Consider the following 24,004-nt stretch of genomic DNA (forward strand, 5'->3'; position numbering starts at 1 on the left):
GTTTGCGTTGAGCAATCAAACAGGTTATTAGCTCACGGGACACAAGGGTACTTGCTATCACAACTCCGAAATCCTGGACACGTAGTCCAAAATAAGTTGTTAGCTTTTTCCGGTGATTTTTTGAGAATATAAAGCATGTCACGAACGCATATAATTCGCGCGAGATTATTTCCAATATGAGACGTTATGATGGAACCTGTCGAATTTAAATTACGTGTTTGGCCACTTAGCAGATAATCCGATGTTTTGAAACAAAATGATTTGATTAAGACGGAATCTATGACCGAATTTGGTTTGATCACAGAGCCCTTTTCTGAACAAACATTCTTGATATTAGATGTGAAGTCCGTTAGGCCACCTCGATGGAGACCAAAGTGAAGTAAACATGGGTTCCATCCATAGCAAGATTCAAACGCAAGAAAGTGTTGTCGTGGGAGACAGAGGCGGATGATCATTCTTGTGCACACGGTTCATGCAATGCAACTGCAGGTGCGAATTGGATCCGCACTAAAAACCATAGGGCCCCAACGCTTGGTGTCTCGTATGGGGAGAGAATTTGGTGACGGTGACACGAGAGTTTAAAATTAGTCGATTGAAGACTTCCAAGTCGTTATGCTGAATTGCTCATTGCCCTTCTCTCCATATATAATGACAGCAAACTCAGGCATTCCACTTCCCAAGCAAAAGAGGAGATCCTCTCTCTCTCTCTCTCTCTCTCTCTCTCTCTCTCTCTCTCTCTCTCTCTAAAGCATGAAGATGTTCCATGTGATTCGCTTGAATCCTGTAAGCGAAACCGTTGGCCAGCTGATGACTGCAGCAGCCACATGGATGGTTATTGTGCTAGCTCTCTCCCACGACTTCCCAGCCCTTGCCACCGGAACAGAGGCACATGCTCTTCTTCGCAGCGGATGGTGGCCTGACTACGTTACGAGCAACACTTCCATGTCGTATTGTGAGTGGCCTGGCATTTCGTTTGACGATTCCAAGAAGCATAGCCGAAATAAACTTACCACCGGGAGTCCGCTACGACTGCTGGGTTGGAGGTAATTCGAGCAGCATGGATTTCTCTCTGCTCCCGAATTTAGCCTCTATTTGGCTGTCTGATAATTTCCTCACCGGTATCATTTCCCTTCAAATACGTGCACTCCCAAAGCTCAGGCACATCGACTTGTCCATCAACGAACTTACAAGTGAGTTACCTCTTCGTCTCCAAAACCACACCACGCTAGAAGTTCTTGACTTACATAGTAATTATATTCCCTCCCGAATTGGGAAATCTACGGAGGCTGATTCATCTGTATCTCAGTTCCAACGCGCTTCATGGCCCTATCCCTGCAACGCTAGGGAAAATGAAGAGCTTGACGCATCTCTATTTGCAAGCGAACGACTTCCATGGAGCTATTCCTCTGGAAATAGGGTACCTGACAAACTTGAAATATCTAATTATGGAAAAGAACCAATATGATTGATCTATGCCGTCGGGAATAGGTAATTTGAAGGGCTTAATTGGGTTGGGAATGAGCTCAAACTCCTTCACTGGCCCCATTCCATCGGAAATTGGAGGTTTGAAGAGTCTCGCTCATGTAGATTTGAGCAATAACTTCTCTGGAGAAATCCCTCTTCAACTCGGGGAGTTTGGTCGTGTTAAGCTATCTCAATCTTCGGAATAATTCTCTGCAGGGTTCAGTTCCCAGTTTCAAGATGATTTTCTACTTGACTTACACCGATTTTTCGAACAATCATCTCACGGGAAGAATTCTAGATAATTTGTTCGACGTTCCTCATAGAAATTTCAGTGGCAACGAACTTTTGGAAAATACTGCCATGAGAACAGAGGTAGATGCTCTTTGTGGCAGTGGCTGGTGGCCCTCCAATGTTACGAACAACAGTTCCGAAACACATTGCACGTGGTTTGGCATTTCATGTGACGATTCTGGAAGCATCGTCAAAATGAACATACCACAACCAGCCCGTTATGACTATGGTGTCGCCCCTAATTTGGGTAGCATGAATTTTTCTGTCCTCTTGAATCTCGCCTTTCTTGGGCTGTCTAATGACGACCTCAGAGGTATCATTCCCCTTCAAGTATGTGCGCTCCTGAAGCTCAGGCACCTCAACTTGTCCCACAATCACCTAACCAGCGAGTTACCTCTTTGTCTCCAAAACCTCGCCATGTTAGAAGTCATTGACATTCATGCTAATCTACTCTATAGTTCTATCCCTCCAGAATTGGGAAATCTGAAGAGGTTGATCCACCTAGACCTCAATTTCAACGCGCTTCGTGGCACGATCCTTTTGACTCTTGGTCATTTAGATTATATCGACTTGTCGTATAATCGTCTCACAGGAAAAATTCCGGATAATCTGGCCCATGTTTGTTATGGAGCTTTCAAAGGCAATGAAGGTTTGTAAAGGCTAATTGTTCTGAAAGAATGGCTAGGATTATACTTATGGTACTTATACCACTGATGGCTATATTAGTTCTTGGGCCTTTGATATTACTTCGACGGAGAACGAAGAGCATGCGATCAAAGAAAGCAACAAAAAATGGAGATTTCTTGTCAATATGGAACTATGATGGTACAATGGCATATGAAGACATAATCAATGCAATGGAAGACTTTGACATTAAATATTGCATTGGAACCGGTGGATATGGCAATGTCTATAGAGCACAATTACCTAATGGGAAAATTGTGGCATTGAAGAAACTCCACTGTCTTGAAGCAGAGGACCCATCTTTTGACATGGGCTTCAGAAATGAAGTGAAACACCTAATATAAGTATGACATAGAAGCATAATTAAGCTCCATGGTTTTTGCTTACTCAAGCGATGCATGTTCTTGGTTTATGAGTATATGGAAAGGGGGAGTCTATGTCGCGACCTAAAAATTCTAAAAATTTATAGGCTAATGGATTATCGGGTTAATTATTTAACTAACCTAACTCGGACTCTCCCAAGTCCATACCAAATCGCAACTTAAGGTTCAATTGATTAACATGCAATATATTTGAATTTTGGAGCCGCCACTAATCATTTATGGTAGGTCGATTAGAAACCTAAATAAAATAGCGGGAGAACTATTTTATTCCTACGAACCGGAGATTAAGAGTTCGGGGACTTGATTACGCCAGATTACTCTAACGCCCTTTCGGTACCATTTTATCTCGTGAAAAATCATTTGAGAAGGCAACATTAATTGATTTTAACCTAAGTCACTAACAAAGGTTATCATGCGGGTGCACAATCAATTCCGAACATCCGAAATCAATATAATCCGGGAGCATGCGCCCACGAGATGGTTCTTTTATTTTTGGTTTTTTATATGAATGCATGAAAAACTATACTATATGCAATGCAATGTTGCAAATTAAATTAATATGCAAGTGAGACCGTGGTTTAATTAAATTAACTACGTGACATGTAAATTAATTAAAACCTAGACATGCAATTCCAATACGCAATATAAGCTAAAATGCAACCTAATCTGACATGGCAAAGATGACGTGGCATGGATGAATGAATTTTTTTATATTTTCGGATGAATTAATTTCCTAAAATAGAACTATGCCAAAACAATATTTATCTTGTATATTTTAAAGTTTAAATTGACCTAAACCCTAATATATTAAGATAGATTATTTGACATAAAATTCTATTTAAACATGCAATTTCTATCCTAAAATGCAATATAATCTAATTATTTAAAAAAATTAGATATGCAATATCTACATGATGTTATTTTTTAAAAGATGCAATTTTCAAATATGCAAAGTGAATGAATGCAATTTTTTTAGAATTTTCAAGATTAGATCACGCGACGGATATATTCTAAAAGATATGACAAGAAAGTGAATATGCCAATCAATGTCAATCAAGAAAGTGGATATATCAATCAAGTTTTGAAATATTTCGCGAATATTTGAGTCAATCTTTAATTCGTAATCTTACGATTAACGATTAAACCCAAATCCTTGCCTAATCGGGTATTCCATCAATAATCCTAAAGATGGACTTTCTCGATCATTTGGCAAGTTGCGGATTAGGAAAAATTCCTAATCAACCTATATTTTAAAAGATATCCACTTTGATGCAAATATGCAAGATATGTAAAATATGACAAGATATGATATAAGGCAAGTAAGTATTCTGATTCTAAAAATCAGAATTTTTACCTTATTCGAAGATCGACTTTCCAAATTTGAACCAATATCGAATAGGCTCGATCTTAAACCGGCTTGCGGATCAAGCTTTGCGGATGGGTGATCGGCTCGAGGTCGATATTGGACAATGGCAAGGCTGGTCTCGTAAGGACGTGTAGTCTCGGTACGGTGACAGATTTTACTTCTCAATGGGGCTGTCTTGCTATGGGGTGGTGGACCGTAGCTTCGCGACATCCATGAAGCAGGTGTTGGGAGATGATTTGCTTCGCTGGACTTATTGGAGTGATTTCACCACACCTAGACAAAAATCAAAAGAAAACAAATCAACGCCTCAGGCTAGAATTTGACATATATGGGTTTGGCAATTGGCTGTTCTTTACTCTGTTGTTCTTTTTTTTTTAAATTTTTTTTAATTCTTTTGTCTTCGAGTGCTCAGATGTGATTCAGAGAGAGAAACGAAAGTAGACAAAATTATCTAAAGAATTGAGAACTCCCTCTGATGTGGCTTTATGGCGAACGTGAGTTCTTCCTCTTGGACCCCTCTCTCTCCATTGAATCACCTTTGGACTTTCTAATTCACCTGCAGGTTGGGACACGGGAAACAAAATATCAAATAAGAAAACCCCTTTTTATTCCTTTTACCTCCCTTTTGATCCCCTCACATGCCTCTTATCTTGGGTTCTTTTACCCAACGTGATTCCTCCAGAGAAAGAAGAAAAGGAGCCTTTTTTCTCTCTAGATGTTCACGTCTTTTTCCTTTGCGTTGGCCTTCTTCCAGTGTATTCTTCTTTGGTGTCTTTTGGACGTTCTCTTCTGACTTTTTGTGCCTTTGATTCATGTACTCTTCCCTGGTCAATAGATCTTGGGACCTGCAAAAAGAAAAGAAATCTGTGCTCTCCCTTCACAATTCTGGACGAAGAATGAAGAGTACCCCCTGATAATGCCGTGTATTATCATATCCATTGGCCTCCTCTCGAATGTGAACCCTACGTGTGTATTTATAATGGTGAGCCAGGGTTTACGTTTTATTTTCATTATTTGCAAAATTGTCCCTCAACTTGTGATAATCACAATCTGATCCAGAGACAAAATATTCATCCATGAAGCCTCCTTTTTTTTTAATTAATGGACATTTTTAATTAAAAGGATTTTCCCAAATTCAACAGTAAATGGGCTGATTTAAGCTCAAAATTATTCCAATAGCCTTGTTAATTTTCGACACACACTCCTTCTTGATTGCCGAAAAATCCAAACGAAGCCTAGTCCGGTCCTCTGTCAAATTGAGCTCAATTGCTTTGCCTCTGGCTTGAATGCAATGATATGCATGACTGAGAAAATATAAATATGCAGTGCATGAGAAATTAATTTTTGTGAGAACTATGATAATTCTCATTTTATACTTAAATGAATGATTTACTAAAAATCAAAATTTAGGTGTCAACAGCTGCCCCTCTTTGAGTGGAGGCTCGTAGAGGTTTCGCTCAAAGACAAAATTGAAACCTAAATTTTGCAAATGCAAATGATAAAATATGAGTTTTGGTGGGAGTTTTAATCCCATTTTCTAATGCAAAGGAAGTGATGCATGATATGCAAGACTATAAAAACATGTGCCAAAACTTCTCTTTTTTCCATATTAGAGAAATCGCACGATCGCATACGAGGATACTGTATTACGGATACCTCATAACGCTAATGACTCCCTTAATTTCCAAGTTTCGATGCGAGGATCTTAAGGTGCGGCCCATCCGTTACCGAGATTTTCCCCGATGCGAGACGACGCAAGATTTGTGTGTCCTTCGAGATCACAAGAGCTACGTCGTTGTGACTCGAAAGAAGTGAAATCAAGTTCACAAAATGTCAAAATCGCCAGTGCATATGTCTTCACGATTTGACAAAAGGGAACCAAAATCATAAGAGCTACGTCATTATGATTTGGTTTGATCAAAATCATGGGTGCTTATGTCGTCATGATTTGATAAAAGAGCCGAGAATCATAAGAGCTATGTCATTATGAGTCGACTAAAGGTCAAGATCACCAGTGCATATGTCTACGTGATTCGAGACCGAAACCATAAGAGCTACGTCGTTATGATTTGATAAGATGTCAAGATCGCCGGTGCATATGTCTACACGATCTGAGACCGGAATCATAAGAGCTACGTCGTTATGATTTGATAAGATGTCAAGATCGCCGGTGCATATGTCTACACGACTTGACAAGAGAGGCATATTGCCTGATTTGAACAATATTTGAGAGGAGTACCACTGAATAGAATCAATAGGTACGAAAGAGGCATATTGCCTGAATTAAATCATAACAACTACCATCAGAAGAGTTGTTAATTTGAAAAGAGATTCGGAAAACTTACTGGGTTCTCCAAACGAATGATCGGGGAATGAGTCAAGTTGACTTTATCATACTCGAATGATCATGGGTACTGATGCCCATCTATTATCCGAGGTTTCCGTTAGATGCGAAACATCGCTTGATAAGTGTATTGTTGAAAACATGCTTTCCGAGATCACAAGAGCGAATTGAGATTATGAATCGAGAAAAAAAAATATTCGGATCACAAGAGCAAGTCGAGATTATGAACTGAATAAATATTAAAGCCACAAGAGCAAATCGAGATTATGACTTTCGAAAAAATATTCGGATCACAAGAGCAAATCGAGATTATGAACTGAATAAATATTAAAGCCACAAGAGCAAATCGAGATTATGGACTGGAAAAATATTCGGATCACAAGAGCAAATCGAGATTATGATCTGAAAAATATTAAAGTCACAAGAGCAAATCGAGATTATGACTTTAATAAGGGAGATCAAGAACATGAGAGCATACGTCGTCATGATTTGATAAATGGGTCGAACCACAAGAGCGTACGTCGTTATGGTTTGACAAAGATCGGGACCGCAAGAGCATACGTCGTTGCGATTTGATAAAGGATGTGTCACTCGAAATGAATCAAGACAACCACTAAAGAGGCGTGCTCGAGATGAGTCGCGACAATACACAAAGGTGGTGCACCCGAGATGAGTCAATACACAAAAGAAATGCGATGACTCAAGTCAATAGAGCCATCGGTGTGTTTGAAAAGTCGGAAAACATACCTGAATCTTCGGCGATGATTGAGGAATAGACGGGTGATGTATCATACCCGATTAAAATGATCATGTGCACAAAACCAATGCAAATGCAACATCATATGCCAGTAAAACTTGTTTACTCGCTTGCATTACAAAACTTCACCGGGGAATTTTATCAATAATGAAACCTGTCTGGTCCTTTTAACAAAACATAATCGCATTAAATGATGAACCTATTGTCGGAAAAGACTTTTACTCACTCCCATGGAAGGGTTCAGGTTGAAGAGATACTTACCTGAGGGTTTGAAAGATTACCCGACGGGCCTTTGCTAGCAGAACTTGCTCATTCAATAATCCTTGGATGAATTTCGAGACCTTGGGAGGGAACTCGAACATCGGCAATGCATTACCTATCATACAATGTCAGAGGTAACATATGCAAACATATTCAACAATGAGTTCATGCAAAACTATTCTATCGAGCTTGCAATGATTAGAAATGACATGTGTATAATGCAATGACTCATATTATGGTTCATGCATAACCATTATATCAAGTTCGCATTACCAATTCTGTCCAAGGAGGTTCTCACATTATGAATACCTCAAATGTGAGCTGAATGGGGACTTATCCGAAAGGGCTTTCTCTCACTCTCGAGAAAAGCTTTTCATCCCGATTGCGGGATTCAAGAAAATCACTCAACCTTACCATCATCGCATTCGACAAGGATCCAAGTAATCTCGCAATTGATACGACCAAGCCGATGGAGGTCTTGATTAGGATCGTAATGAGGGCTAGGTCAAAGGTTTACAAAGGGGACTCTAGTTGAGTCAAGGTTGCTGAAATGAATTTCTTAGCTATCCGCTCCGGGTTTACAAGTCAAGAACCCTGCAAAAATGAGAGAGAAATAATCTTGCTCGAACTTCTTCGAGCGATGCTTAAAATCATTTAACTCTACATTAACTCAAGCGCCCTAATCAGAAGAGACTTTGGAGGGTTGTAACGTAGGTTAGGATTGGGGACTGAAGAACGAAAAGGCTCATTTTGGCTCAGAAGACGTATGAGAAAGGCTTGATGTTGGTGATCATTGCTGACTTGTCACCGATCTTGACCTTCAGGAACAGTCTTCAAAGGAAACCATTGTGTTGAGAGATGGTAGTTTTCTCGAGAATTGTACTTTGCAAACCAACCTCTCGGGAGTCCTTTTTCAAATCAAACTCCATTGGGGATTTACAAGAAACAACATGCAAACATATCGAAATTTACAAACTACATACAAAAATGTACACTTGAAAATTCAAAAGTATTATACAAATGAACAAGAATTTGAATGGACATTGGCCTTGCTTTTGGTAGGCACTTTTCTTTTTTTAATGCCCGGGATTTCCTTATGGGATCAGCCTTTGCTTTTCTTACTCCCGACTCCCATTTTTCTCTTTTTTTTTTTTTTTTCAAGAGAGAGCTTGTTCTTTTTCGAAGAGATTTCCCCTCTTTTTTTTTGAATTTTTCTGCTCTTTTTTTTTTTGGGAGTGGACCCTTTTCTTTCAGGCTGAATTTGCTTCCTTCTTTTTTTTTTTTTCAAATCCCATGATTCGGACAATCCCATGATTTGAAATTACAACAATATAAGTATTTACAAACAAAAATTATGCCGACCATCACAAGAAAAATCTAGCATGAGTTCATTTGAGAATTGTCTGTCGACTTGACCTTCTCAACTCTGCTTCTTTGGGAAAATGCCATCTTCGCCATTGGAATGAGTAAATGATCACCAACAAGGGTTTAGGAAATGAATTTACAGGCTCAAGTGGGCTATGCAAATGGTATAGTGTATAGGATAGAGAAATGAATGCTCTTCGTCATCCTAAGGCACTTGAATTAAGTTCGAGTAAAATGCAAAGAAACACCCGAAGATTAATGTTAGTCTGAGCAAGAAAATTTCTAACCATTTACCTCGTATTGCTGCTGGAATTAACTCGTCTGGACCCCGATGTGGGGTGATTCTTGACAGGGGTAAAGAAATGAGACCGCCGTTCAAAGAGGTTAATCAATGGTTAACCTGTAGAGAACTGAATGCCTCTGTCATTTCGGTTATCGTACCTTTTGCGAGAAAACCCTTTGCCTTGTGAATGCGGAACCTAGCTACAGCTCAACTCACTCGGGATTATAACGCGGGACATGTGTAGAAATGGCTTGCCTTTCATCATCCTGTCATACCCCATTCTGTACATTCGATGCATCATATATAGCTTACACTCCCTATTCAGAGTTGGTAAATTAAACATGAAGAACAATTATGCACAAATTATGAAAAGAGTGAGCATTTTTGGGATGCAAAATCATATTTCATGAAAATCTCATGCACTTTGTTAAAGAACAAACTATGCAAGTATGAAAGTAAATTCTTGTGGATGGGGGATTTGAGTTGCCCCAGAACATGTCAATGGGTCAAATCAAGGAGTTTACTCCTTGGGTCGAGGACCAGCTCATTTCCATCTATGCCCCAAAACATACATGAACGAGTTGAGTGAAAACTTGATGCTCCGGTTGCTCCCTTTCAATGGTGATCGCGTCATGGTCGGTCGCATGTTCCTGAACCGCATAAGAAGAAAATGCGTGAATGGGATATTAAAAAGTGAATGGAATGAGAGATGCCCCAATTGTTGATTTGCTTTTGTGGTAGCAATTAAAGGCGCGCTTCTTGACTTGGCACCTACAAGGAGAAAAATAGAGGGTCATTTAAAAAAAAAAATGATCAAGCCTGACAAGAAATACTCTCTTTTGAGATCGGGCCGCCATGGCTTTGCCCCACTTTGTCAACCGACTTGGCGTGTTGAAGGATCGGTTGAGGGCGAATCATGGATCAGCCTTGACTAGCGATGGGCTGGAATATGTGTCCCAATGTATTTCTTACGTTGGGCTTGTCTCGATCTTTCTATCAAGCTGAATTGCGGCCATGTTGGATGTTTTCTTTTATGGGACCGACCCTCGATGGCCGTCGATGCCCCTTGTTTCATGCTTAGTAGAACCGTGGTCCTGAATCATCTTCTACTGGACATGCCATTCTCAAAAGTATTAGACCAGCTTGATATCTTCATTTGCTAATATGATGTGATCGAAGAGTCGATCGAGGCACCGGTCGGGAATTGCCCCAAAGATCACCATTGGGCCGATCAAAGGCTGACCAAAAACAACATCGATTGATGCAGGGATTATCGACGGCTGGTTGTTATCACTTGATCGTCGGGGATTATTGAACATTTAATCAATCAGTAGCTCTAACACCTTATGGGAAAAGATTGATGGCGAAGCATGTATCCACATCAATGGGCGATGGTCTGGGATTGGCCAAAGACTTCTAGCCTGCTCGACATTCATGTGCACGGCCATCCATGCATTGATTGGGCCGATGCGCGGTTGCAATTAATAATCTGCCCATTGCCCCTGAATCAATTATAGGAAATTGCATAAAAAGGTTTATTTTGAACCATGTACGGACGAGTGATCTTCGATGGATCATGGTTACCTACAAAAGATATGGAACGAATGAGTATGTGTCTTGAAGGAAGATCGGTCCATGATTCACTTAATTTGTCCGGCTTTGTTTTCCCATTTTTATGCGAAATCATGATACTTTCCTTATGAAATACAATGTGATTTTTTTGGAAAAATTTTCTTGTACATTAATAACCTTGAAAAAATGTGATAAAATCCTTTGACATTTGAAAAATTTCCTGAAGGATTTTTCTTCTTTTACCACAATGAATTCCTAGGATCAAAATTATCCAGAAAAATCTTGTACTCATTGAGGCATTAAGGAAATCCACGATAAAATCTCTTGTCGTTCAAAAAAAAAAAAAATTCCTAAAGGAAATCTTTCTATCAATTTGATTTTTTTTTGAAAAAGGACCATGATGTAAAGTTCAAAATATGACTAACACCTAACATGGACCAACCAAAAATATAGTAAATATGAGATAAAGTTAGAGACCTTACTTTACCTGTGGAAAATAAAATGCCAATCACATGCACATGGATCGTGAGGTTAATCCTATTCTAACTATCCTAAAGGCTGACAAATTGAAGTGAAAGACTTACGACAAGGCGACAATCTCGCGCACATAATCCAGATTAATCATGATCCCACGATGTAACCAAGATTAGTTTCGGCTTCTCGAGTTAAAAATTATAACCCCGCTTGAATCTTACCAAGCGGAGTTCTAACTTTTGAAACTCATTTTTGAAAAGAGAGCCGGGATCGAATTCGGACTAACTTTCAACCGTGATCTCACGGAGAACGTTAGGATCCAATCTCGATACCATCCTAAAACTAGTGGCCCGGGTTTGACCACGGGTAGTGTGTGGTGTAGTGCTAAAGCAATTAATTATGCACAACAATTAAATCCAATCATTGCTTCAAAAAGTGCATAATTAAACAAAGAATTTCCCAACACCAAAACCTGCAAAACAAGAGGTTAGCCAAACACTCCACCCTTATAACTCCCATCGCAAAACCATTTAACACATGGTTAGGGACTTACGGAGTCCAATTGCCAAACAAAAATACGATTTTTCATGAGATTATCGGCCTAAGTCCACTAAGGTTCCTTTAAATTTTTTCGAAATAAAAGTGATTAATTAATAAATTTTTTTAAAAAAAAAAATTTTTTTAAATTATTATTTTTTTTCCCAAGTGAGTCGCTAAGTTGTCGCGACCTAAAAATTCTAAAAATTTATAGGCTAATGGATTATCGAGTTAATTATTTAACTAACCTAACTCGGACTCTCCCAAGTCCATACCAAATCGCAACTTAAGGTTCAATTGATTAACATGCAATATATTTGAATTTTGGAGCCGCCACTAATCATTTATGGTAGGTCGATTAGAAACCTAAATAAAATAGCGGGAGAACTATTTTATTCCTACGAACCAGAGATTAAGAGTTCGGGGACTTGATTACGCCAGATTACTCTAACGCCCTTTCGGTACCATTTTATCTCGTGAAAAATCATTTGAGAAGGCAACATTAATTGATTTTAACCTAAGTCACTAACAAAGGTTATCATGCGGGTGCACAATCAATTATCGAACATCCAGAAATCAATATAATCCAGGGAGCATGCGCCACACGAGATGGTTCTTTTATTTTTGGTTTTTTATATGAATGCATGAAAAACTATACTATATGCAATGCAATGTTGCAAATTAAATTAATATGCAAGTGAGACCGTGGTTTAATTAAATTAACTACGTGACATGTAAATTAATTAAAACCTAGACATGCAATTCCAATACGCAATATAAGCTAAAATGCAACCTAATCTGACATGGCAAAGATGACGTGGCATGGATGAATGAATTTTTTTATATTTTCGGATGAATTAATTTCCTAAAATAGAACTATGCCAAAACAATATTTATCTTGTATATTTTAAAGTTTAAATTGACCTAAACCCTAATATATTAAGATAGATTATTTGACATAAAATTCTATTTAAACATGCAATTTCTATCCTAAAATGCAATATAATCTAATTATTTAAAAAAATTAGATATGCAATATCTACATGATGTTATTTTTTAAAAGATGCAATTTTCAAATATGCAAAGTGAATGAATGCAATTTTTTTAGAATTTTCAAGATTAGATCACGCGACGGATATATTCTAAAAGATATGACAAGAAAGTGAATATGCCAATCAATGTCAATCAAGAAAGTGGATATATCAATCAAGTTTTGAAATATTTCGCGAATATTTGAGTCAATCTTTAATTGTAATCTTACGATTAACGATTAAACCCAAATCCTTGCCTAATCGGGTATTCCATCAATAATCCTAAAGATGGACTTTTCGATCATTTGGCAAGTTGCGGATTAGGAAAATTCCTAATCAACCTATATTTTAAAAGATATCCACTTTGATGCAAATATGCAAGATATGTAAAATATGACAAGATATGATATAAGGCAAGTAAGTATTCGATTCTAAAAATCAGAATTTTTACCTTATTCAAGATCGACTTTCCAAATTTGAACCAATATCGAATAGGCTCGATCTTAAACCGGCTTGCGGATCAAGCTTTGGGATGGGTGATCGGCTCGAGGTCGATATTGGACAATGGCAAGGCTGGTCTCGTAAGGACGTGTAGTCTCGGTACGGTGACAGATTTTACTTCTCAATGGGGCTGTCTTGCTATGGGGTGGTGGACCGTAGCTTCGCGACATCCATGAAGCAGGTGTTGGGAGATGATTTGCTTCGCTGGACTTATTGGAGTGATTTCACCACACCTAGACAAAATCAAAAGAAAACAAATCAACGCCTCAGGCTAGAATTTGACTATATGGGTTTGGCAATTGGCTGTTCTTTACTCTGTTGTTCTTTTTTTTAATTTTTTTAATTCTTTTGTCTTCGAGTGCTCAGATGTGATTCAGAGAGAGAAACGAAAGTAGACAAAATTATCTAAAGAATTGAGAACTCCCTCTGATGTGGCTTTATGGCGAACGTGAGTTCTTCCTCTTGACCCCTCTCTCTCCATTGAATCACCTTTGGACTTTCTAATTCACCTGCAGGTTGGGACACGGGAAACAAAATATCAAATAAGAAAACCCCTTTTATTCCTTTTACCCCCTTTTGATCCCCTCCATGCCTCTTATCTTGGGTTCTTTTACCCAACGTGATTCCTCCAGAGAAAGAAGAAAAGGGCCTTTTTTCTCTCTAGATGTTCACGTCTTTTTCCTTGCGTTGGCCTTCTTCCAGTGTATTCTTCTTTGGTGTCTTTTGGACGTTCTCTTCTGACTTTTTGTGCCTTTGATTCATGTACTCTTCCCTGGTCAATAGATCTTGGGACCTGCAAAAAGAAAAGAAATCTGGCCCCTTCACAATTCTGGACGAAGAATGAAGAGTACCCCTGATAATGCCGTGTATTATCATATCCATTGGCCTCCTCTCGAATGTGAACCCTACGTGTGTATTTATAATGGTGAGCCAGGGTTTACGTTTTATTTTCATTATTTGCAAAATTGTCCCTCAACTTGTGATAATCACAATCGATCCGAGACAAAATATTCATCCATGAAGCCTTTTTTTTAATTAATGGACATTTTTAATTAAAAGGATTTTCCCAAATTCAACAGTAAATGGGCTGATTTAAGCTCAAAATTATTCCAATAGCCTTGTTAATTTTCGACACACACTCCTTCTTGATTGCCGAAAAATCCAAACGAAGCCTAGTCCAGTCCTTTCTCAAATTGAGCTCAATTGCTTTGCCTCTGGCCTGAATGCAATGATATGCATGACCGAAAATATAAATATGCAGGGCATGAGAAATTAATTTTTGTGAGAACTATGATAATTCTCATTTTATACTTAAATGAATGATTTACTAAAAATCAAAATTTAGGTGTCAACAGTCTATTTTGTGCTTTGGGAAATGATGTTGAATCAGTGGAATTAGAATGGTCTAAAAGACTCAATATTGTTTGGGATATGGCACATGCCTTGTCTTACTTGCACCACGATTGCGCTTAGCCAATTATTCATCGTGACATATCTAGCAACAACATTTTGCTCAAAAACAAAATGTAGGCTTTCCTATCAGACTTCAGCACGGCAAGACTTCTAGAACCTAATTTCTCATCTAATCTCACTGCATATATCGTAGGCACTCGGGGATATATAGCACCAGGTGAGCAACTCTAAAATGTTATTACTAGAGGCACATAGCTAAATCGAATACTTTACTCCCTATGTGATAAGCAACAACTTTGATGCGTCGTCATTTTTACAAATTCATCATTCGGTATTGTACTAGTTAACCTTGAGAACTTAGTATTGAGCCTCATCTAACTTACAAACTTTTTGTTCTTTTTCTTAGAGCTCGCTTACACTTGGATCATTAATGAGAAATGCGATGGATATAGCTTTGGAATGGTAGCAATGGAAATCATAATGGGTGAGCATCCAGGTGAGACGATCTTAATGCTGTCGACACTCTTCAGAAAAGATATTATGCTGCATCAAATATTAGACCCGCGCTTGCCAATCCCAAGAGAGAATTCTGTTGCAAAAAATATCGTTCTGATAGTTTTTCTGATGTTTGCTTGCTTATGGAGTGATCCAAAGTCACAACCCATAGTGAAACAAGTCTCGAAAGCTTTTCTAGCTCCAAAACTAGCGTTGGCCAAGTCCTTCCATTTAATCTCGCTTGCACAGCTCCAAGAAATGAATCGAGGAGTATGGTGGGAAGGTGGATCCACGGAAAATTCGTCAAGCCTGCAAGGAGAGCAAGGACCATGAAGTACTTGTCCGAAAAAGAAATCAAATAAAATTCCAACAAGTGAAGAGTACAAGATGATTCTGCAAGCCGGTAAATGTGGTTGAGGATACAAAGGATACGGATTCTGCAATTTTTGTCCTTTCAGTGAGATCCGAATGCAATGATGAGTGATAATGTGTTGTTGTGGCTAGGAAAATTAGGCTACATAAGGATATTCATCACGTATTTTTCCGTATGATTTCTATTTAGTTGAAGGCTTGCTAGTCAATTAAAGACGGCAAATTGACAAACATTTTACTTTACGATGGCTAAAGATCTGACATCACGAAAACAACACAAGACCGCGATTACTCTCGACGAACCTTGTCCAGTGGTCGCACGATCAATACATGTCCGAAGACCTTGACTGGTTGACTTTTGAGGTGCACAGTCGGCGAAGACCTTGACTTCTGGAATTTGTCCAACTTCCATGTGGTAGCTGATTCAAACCACAGTTACTCGAGTTATGTAGACGGACCTTGTCTTATTGGTCCAACAACCAATAACTGACCAAAGGCCGTGGCTTGTTGACCTTTGAACAGCATCCTCGACGGAGACCTCGACTTTTCGAATTTGTCCAGCTTCCATGTGTAAGCTGGTTCAAATTCCGATTAAATCATCATTAATTGACCTTGAAATTTACGACGGAGGGACTGCCATTTGGCAATCACGGCGCTGCGTAATCAGAGTACGTCCATAGTAAAGAGACGATCATATAAATCAATATTTGTCTTGAAGTTATGTAATGATGAGCACAACGTTTAAACTAATCAGAGTTGACGAACACAAGGAATTTAGTCATAAATTATTCAGCCTGACTTGCTGGAAAATTATTGCGACATTGGAGTTTAGGCAAGAAATCCACCTATGTAACTGAAGTGATATGCTTGAAAAAAAATTATGACAGTTAAATGAATATGCGATGGAATAACGCCTTCAAAGTGATAGTACATATTGATGATTATGGAGCACAAATTCAACAATGATGTAGAACAAGCGGCGTGTGATTTTTTGGAAAAACGTGATCGTCAGAAATCGGGTAGATTTCATTGATTTGGGACTGGCGACTTTGGATTGCGCTCAAATTTGATCGGTTGAAGCGAAACGACCTTCTAATCAATACTCCTAGCTTTGCTGTGACGTACAATGGAACGATGGATTTTTGCGTTTCGGAGTCGTCTAGATAGGTTTTCGAGCAGTTTTCTATTTTAGGCAACTTTGCGATATATCCGATCGCGATATTTGATTTGAAGTCCGTTGATTTAGATTTGATTCTTATTTGATTAGGACTAGATTAGATTCGTATTTAATTTCTTAAAGGGGTCCTATCTATATAAAGGACGCCCACCCTATGTAATCAACATAATTTCAATCAATTTTCAGTATATCCTTAGAAAAGAGTTTCCTGTTACTATTCCTCTGCATCAAACAATTAAGTACTTTTGAAGTTTGGTAATAAAGTTTCGATGGTGCTCATATTATAGGGGGCCACTAACAAAGGGTGGAGAAACGGCAAGGCCCTATTTCTTTGGATTGCTGTTATATATTCATTAAACTCAGCCCTCCCTGTCGCGACCTAAAATTTTAGGCTAACAGATTATCGGGTCAATTAAATCAACAAACCTAATTCAGACCCTCCCAAGTCCTACCGAATCGCAACTTAGGTTTATTCATGAAAAAAAATTCAATTGGAACCGCCACTAATCATTTAAGGTAGGTTGATTAGAAACCTATATAAAATAGCGGGAGAACTATTTTATCTCTATGAACCAAAGAGATTGGGTTCGGGGACTTGGTTACGTTAATTAAAAATTAACGCCCTTTCGGTACCAATTTCATGAAAAAACCTTTCCAATTGATGTGAATTTGATGATTGGGAAAATGTGACATGAAGACCATATATTATGCGCCCAGATGATGATTTTTTTTTGGTATTTTCGATAATAAAAGAAAACATTCAAAAGCAATCAAAAATCTGAACAAAATTAAACAAAAATGCCCATAATATACCTTTAATTTCCGATTTTTCGAAAATCCTCTCATTTCCAAAGATTTGGGCTAGAGCGAGATTTTATCCGCTACATCCTCGAGGATTCGAGCCAGTATGCGGATACGCGTATAGAAAAACAACATCCCTTTTGCCAAAGGGCGTAACATGAATTTCTATACTAAATCACCATCCCATTCCACGAGATCGTGGCTAAGGCGTGTGATTTATTTTTTCGACGGGTCTAGGCACAAAGGGGAGCATATATTATGGACATGTTTGTTTAAAATTGTGCAAATTTTATAACAATCAAAAGCAAACAAACAACATGACAAAAATAAAATAAAAATGAGTCAATTGAAATTGAAATTTCAAAAATTTAGAGGGGTGGCCGAAATTGTGAGATTGGGGATCCACCTTTCCTCATCCAAAAACTCAATCTATTTTTAATTTGAGAAATTATCTTTGAGATTTGAAAATTTAATTTTAGATAATCCTCATAAAAAAAAAGATAGAGATTCAATCCAACCAAACCTTATCTCTAATCAAATGTGTTCAGAAAATTCACCAGAGATAAGATAAGATAACATCCAAATCGTTCCGCATGTGGTAAAGATAACGACTAGATAAAAAAAAATGTATCCATGAGTAAAAAATTATCTAACTTAGCCAACTATCACATCTGAATTTTTCAGAAACATATATGGAGTGCCTGAACTTAAAAAAAAAAACAATCTTGCCTTATCTACAAAAAGATTCACATCTTTAGAAATCAAGCAATTATCTTTTGACGTTTTGAAAAATATTTTCAGATAATCGCTAAATTTGAAAAAAAGATATGTTCCGTCAAAGCGAGCGAGCTTATCCGCAAGACATTAAGATATGCTAGATAATGTTCAAATTAAGAAAACGAAATATCCGTATCAAAATAAGAATTTATCTATAGTGCCTCAACATAGGCAAAATATCCAGTCAAGATATATGATCAACCAATTTAAGCAAAGAATTCAAAATATTTTGATGATGAGAGTCGTTACCTGATTTGGTTAAATTGCATTGCCAAATTTGAATCTCGGATGGGCTTGCGGACAACCTTGCACATGGGACTCTCATGCGACGATGATGAGATTCTGGATTGGCGAAGGTGCTTGATGTTTCGTGGAGGCTTTACGGTGGACCTACAATAGTAAGGAGCGACACGAAAATAAGTGCGCTGGAATTCCTTGTGTGCCCTTCGACTGAGTTTCCTTCATGGACTTCTTCCAACTTTAACTCACGATTAGTGCTTGAGAAAACTCCCCGATTATTGTTCAAGGAAGATGCCTGTGGCAATCAAAAGAACAATTTAAGAAAACGAAATGGTGAGACCATAAAGCAAAATCCAAATAAACGGCTAAAGATGAACATCCCCATTTGGTCAAGCCAAACTTTTCATATTGAAACTCTTCTTCTTCATCCATGTGGCACTTGGTAGTGTTCTTTTTTCAATCAGCCCACATCTTCGTGAACCATAGGCCACCGATTACGATTCTCGCTGCTTCGTTTGAGATAACGTCGAACGCGACGATAAAGTTACTGGGTACATGAGAGGGAGCACCGCCAGAAAATTTATCACAAACTCGGGAATTCACTGGATCCATCGTTACATCGCCCATGTCGCTTGGGTCTCTCTTGTGACCAAACGACGGTCCAAGGGGAGTGACGTGTGCTAGAACTGGTCAGACCATGGCGAGAATTGTGAGCATCACTGAGTAACCTGCCAAAGAAGATAGAACGTGATGGAAACATAGCCCGTTACCGTAGGTGAGTAACTCGACTGGGTTAGAGCAAATTAGCAAAGGTATCACCGTTGAAGCCCACGGCGGACTACTTGATCGTCTGAGCACATCGCAGCGTCAGGAGGGGTCTGGTAGTCGCCAACTAAGATTGACGACTCGATGCTGGGATGCCTCGTAGCGATGCTTGTGATGAGGTTACGGGTCTCAGAGAGGGACAAATATTCAAGCAAGTGAGGGTTGTCGGTTCAGCTGGAGGTGTTCACTAATCTTGCGAGGGTGATCACTGCATTCCACCAAAGAGAAACATAGATATATAAAAAGCTCAAACAAATAATCAAATCATTGGTGTTCTCGTGCACTTCAGGAGTGCTCAGAAAGTCTGCATGGCAATTGTCCAGTGCGGGTCATATGGATCTGCAAGTGTCACCAAGTGGATTTCTTCTAGGACCTCCAAAGATCTAATTGTGGCGAACTTTTCTGGAGCAATCCAACGCGATCTTCCCTTGTGGGCACAGCAGCTGGTCTGGTCACGCTAGGATCAACACCCGCTATCGAAATAATGCCGACGCTAGGCCTGCAAGGCGAAGGAATAGGCTGCACCGCGTGAGACCGGCTTTGATGCACAAATGTTATTGGCGAAGGAACTTTCTCGACCGATCTGCAAGAGAGATAAAAAAACAAACGAAAAAGTCTCCCCTTTTGTCTTCTTCCTCATGGATCTCCTCCCTCAAGGCTAATCTCTTTCTTCACTACGTTCTCCACTATAGAGGATCAGAGCTCTCTTGTGCATGGCTGGGTGTCCTCTCCAATGTCTCCTCTCTCTCTTTTGCTGATGATCACCCTCGTAAGGCCGTGTATTTTCAGTATCGTGGCCCTCTCTTAAACCCTAGGCTTAGCACTCTATTTATAGACTAAGGGTTTTCTAGTCCTAGTTGAAGTAGGACTCATTATCGACCGTCGGATTAAAAATTCTGATTTTCGAGAGTCCGATCTCATTAAAACTCTTCAATAATTTTGGCCACAAGAGGGATTGTCATGGGCTAGCCCAATTTCATGCTCTTACGGGCTTGATTATGCATTCTCGGGCTCAAATTGGGCTTTAATTAATTAAATAAATAATTAATTAAAAGCCTTTAACAATTAGGCGAGCAAAGTGAGCTGAATTAAACTTGAAAATAAGCCCAAGCCCTCTTAGAATTTTTGGCACACTCTCTAGCCTTAGTCAAAAATTTCAGACTAAGTTTGGTCCAATCGTTATGTTTAATTAAGCTCTATTGACTCAACTTTGCAATAACACATGACTGATGAAAAATAAATATGCGATGCGTGGGGAATTAATTTTTGGTGAGAACTATAACTAATTCTCATTTTATGCTTGAAATGAATGATTTAATAAAAATCAAAATTTAGGTGTCAACACTCCCAGTTCCCAACAAAAAGAAGAGGTCCTCTCTCTTGAAAGCATGAAGATATTCCACATGATTCATTTGAGTCCTATAAGCAATCCCGTCGTCGGCTTGCATGTTCGCAAGCTGATGACCGCAGCTACATGGATCCTTATTGCGCTACCTCTCTCCTGTAGCTACCCTGCCCTTGCCACCGGAACAGAGGCAGATGCTCTTCGTCGCACTGGGTGGTGGCTTGACTTCCTTATGAGCCACACTTCCGCGTCGCATTGCACGTGGCCTGGCATTTCGTGCAACGATTCCGGAAGCGTCATCGAAATAAATATACAACGACGAGTCTACCACGCAACTAATTTGAGCAATGTGGATTTCTCTGCGCTCCGCAATCTCGCCTCTCTTCGGTTGTCTGATAATTACCTCCACGGTATCATTCCCCTCCAAATATGTGTACTCCCAAAGCTCAGGCACCTCGACATGTCCCGCAATTACCTAACTGGTGAGTTACCTATTTGTCTCCCAAACCTTACCATGCTAGAAGTCATTGATATTCAGAGTAATAATATCAGTAGTCGCATCCCTCCTGAATTGGGAAATCTGAAGAAGCTATGGTACCTAGATCTCGGTTTCAATTTGCTTCTTGGCCCTATCCCTCCGACTCTTGGTCTCTTGTCTAATTTGATGCATCTCGATTTGGGGAGAAACCTTTTCAATGGCTCTATTCCTCTGGAAATAGGGAAGTTGACAAACTTAGCATACCCGAGCATGGAAGGTAATGAATTCAATGGATCTATCCCGTCATCAATAGGTAATTTGAAGAGCCTAATTGAGTTGAGGCTGCGCTTAAACTCCTTCAATGGCTCTATTCCTCTGGAAATAGGGAAGTTGACAAACTTAGCATATCCGAGCATGCAAGGTAACGAATTCTATGGATCTATCCCGTCAGCAATAGGTAATTTGAAGAGCTTGATTGAGTTGAGGCCGTGCTCAAACTCCTTCACCGGCCCTATTCCTCCGGAAATAGGGAAGTTGACAAACTTAGCATATCCGAGCATGGAAGAAAACGAATTTAGTGGATCTATCCCATCAGCAATAGGTAATTTGAAGAGCCCGATTGAGTTGAGGCCGTGCTCAAACTCCTTCACCGGCCCTGTTCCTTCATCTCTAGCACATTTAACTAGCTTGAGGGTTCTAGATTTACGTAACAATGAATTCGACGGAGCTATTCCATTGAAATTAGGAAATTTGAAGAGTCTCACTCATCTCGATTTGAGCTCTAACTACTTCTCCGGAAAAATTCCTCATGAACTTGGGAGTTTGGTCATGTTAAACTATCTCGATCTTCATAATAATTCTCTTCACGGTTCAATTCCCAATTTTAAAAAGCTTTTCAGCTTAGAGTACATTGATTTGTCGTGCAATCATCTCACGGGGGAAATTCCAATTAATCTGTTCAATGTCCGTGAAAGAGATTTCCATAGCCATAGTTTGGGAGGGACTGATGGTTCTAGAAGAGCGTCCACGGTTACGCTAATGGTGGGATTGATACCGCTGATGGCTATACCAGTCATTTCCTGTTTGGTTCTTGCTTATGGGCTCATATTTCGACGTAGAGTGAAGAGCATGCAACCAGAGACAATAGAAAAAAATGGAGATTTTTTGTCAATCTGGAATTATGATGGGAGAATTGCATATGAAGACATAATCAATGCAACAGAAGATTTTGACATTAAATATTGCGTCGGGACCGGCGATTACGGTAGTGTCTATAGAGCACAATTGCCCAATGGGAAAATCGTGGCATTGAAGAAACTTCACCGTCTTGAAGCAGAGGACCCATCATTTGACAAGAGCTTCCGGAACAAAGTGAAACACTTGATTGAAGTACGACATAGAAGCATAATTAAGCTCCATGGTTTTTGCTTACACAAGCGATGCATGTTCTTGGTTTATGAATACATGGAAAGGGGGAGTCTATTTTGTGCTTTGAGAGATGAAGTTGAAGCGGTGGAGCTAGATTGGTCTAAAAGACTCAATATTGTTTGGGATATGGCACATGCCTTGTCTTACCCGCATCACGATTGCGCTCGACCAATTATTCATCGAGACATATCTAGCAACAACATTTTGCTCGATAACAAAATGCAGGCTTTCCTATCGGATTTCGGCACGGCAAGACTCCTAGAACCTAATTTCTCATCGAATCTCACTGCAAATATCGCAGGCACTCATGGATATATAGCACTGGGTGAGCGACAATCCTCCATGCTTTTCTAGAATGTTATAACTAGAGGTACAAAGCTAGAACGGTACACTTTACCTGCCACGTGGTAAACAACACCGTTGATGCTCCATCATGCTTACGAAATTCACCGTTCGATAGTGCACTAGATATAAATGACAACTTGGTTTTGAGCCTCACATAATTCTTCAACTTTTTGTTCTGTTTTTCAGAGCTCGCTTATACTTTGGTCATCAATGAGAAGTGCGACGTATACAGCTTTGGAGTGGTAGCAATGGAAACAATCATGGGTGGGCATCCGGCCGATATCATCTTGATATTGTCGACGCTCTTTAGAGAAGATATTATGCTACATCATATATTAGACCCACGCTTGCCAATCCCAAGAGAGAATTCTACCGCAAGAAGTATCGTTCTGGTAGTTGCTCTAGCACTTGCTTGCTTAAGTAGCAATCCAAAGTCTCGACCCACGATGAAACAAGTTTCGGAAACTTTTCGAGCTCCAAAACTAGCGTTGCCCCAGCCCTTCCATTCCATCTCGCTTGCGCAGCTCCAAAAAAATAATCAAGGAGTATGGTGGGAAGGTGGATCAAGAGAAGCATCGTCAAGCCTACAAGAAGAGCAAGGACCATGAAGTACTTGCCCCAATACAAGCAATAAGTTTCCATGGAATGAAGAGTCGATCGATAAAATGATGGTGTAAATTGGTGAACGCGATTGAGGATATGAAGGATGAGGCTTGTGTCATTTAAGTCATGTCAAACTTATTTTAAATTAGCTAGGTTAGAATTTACCTAAGTAGCAATAAGGAGCGAGAAGCATTTCTCGGACAGTCATTTATTTTCATTTTTTTTTTGTCTTTTCAGTCAGATCGGAATGCATGATAAGTGAGAAATGAGAATGTGTTGTTGTGGCCATGAAAATTAGCTTACATAAGTATATTCACCACGTATTATTTCGGATACTTTCTGTTTGGTAGGCTTCCTTGTGAATTAAAGACGGGCCAATTGACCACCGTCTT

General features: G+C 39.3%; 1 protein-coding gene and 1 pseudogene across 1 annotated transcript; both read left to right on the top strand.

Moving 5' to 3' along the window:
- The first annotated feature begins 750 nt into the window (after positions 1-750).
- LOC115732380 lies at positions 751-15,554 on the top strand (annotated as a pseudogene).
- A 5,247-nt stretch (positions 15,555-20,801) lies between these two features.
- Positions 20,802-23,711, top strand: LOC125312952 (probable leucine-rich repeat receptor-like protein kinase At1g35710). The gene is made up of 2 exons (XM_048273043.1): positions 20,802-22,989; positions 23,196-23,711. Exons 1-2 carry the CDS (start codon positions 20,802-20,804, stop codon positions 23,615-23,617), a joined length of 2,610 nt encoding a protein of 869 aa, XP_048129000.1. The 3' UTR covers positions 23,618-23,711.
- The last annotated feature ends 293 nt before the right edge of the window (positions 23,712-24,004 follow it).

This window comes from Rhodamnia argentea, chromosome 11 (genome assembly GCF_020921035.1).
Source record: "Rhodamnia argentea isolate NSW1041297 chromosome 11, ASM2092103v1, whole genome shotgun sequence".
NCBI lineage: Eukaryota > Viridiplantae > Streptophyta > Magnoliopsida > Myrtales > Myrtaceae > Rhodamnia > Rhodamnia argentea.

Bases quoted from the DNA above. Each gene is read 5' to 3' on its own strand.
- LOC125312952 (XM_048273043.1), top strand. From the start codon at position 20,802: ATGAAGATATTCCACATGATTCATTTGAGTCCTATAAGCAATCCCGTC. The intron at 22,990-23,195 runs GTGAGCGACAAT...TCTGTTTTTCAG, and splicing joins TCATGGATATATAGCACTGG to AGCTCGCTTATACTTTGGTC.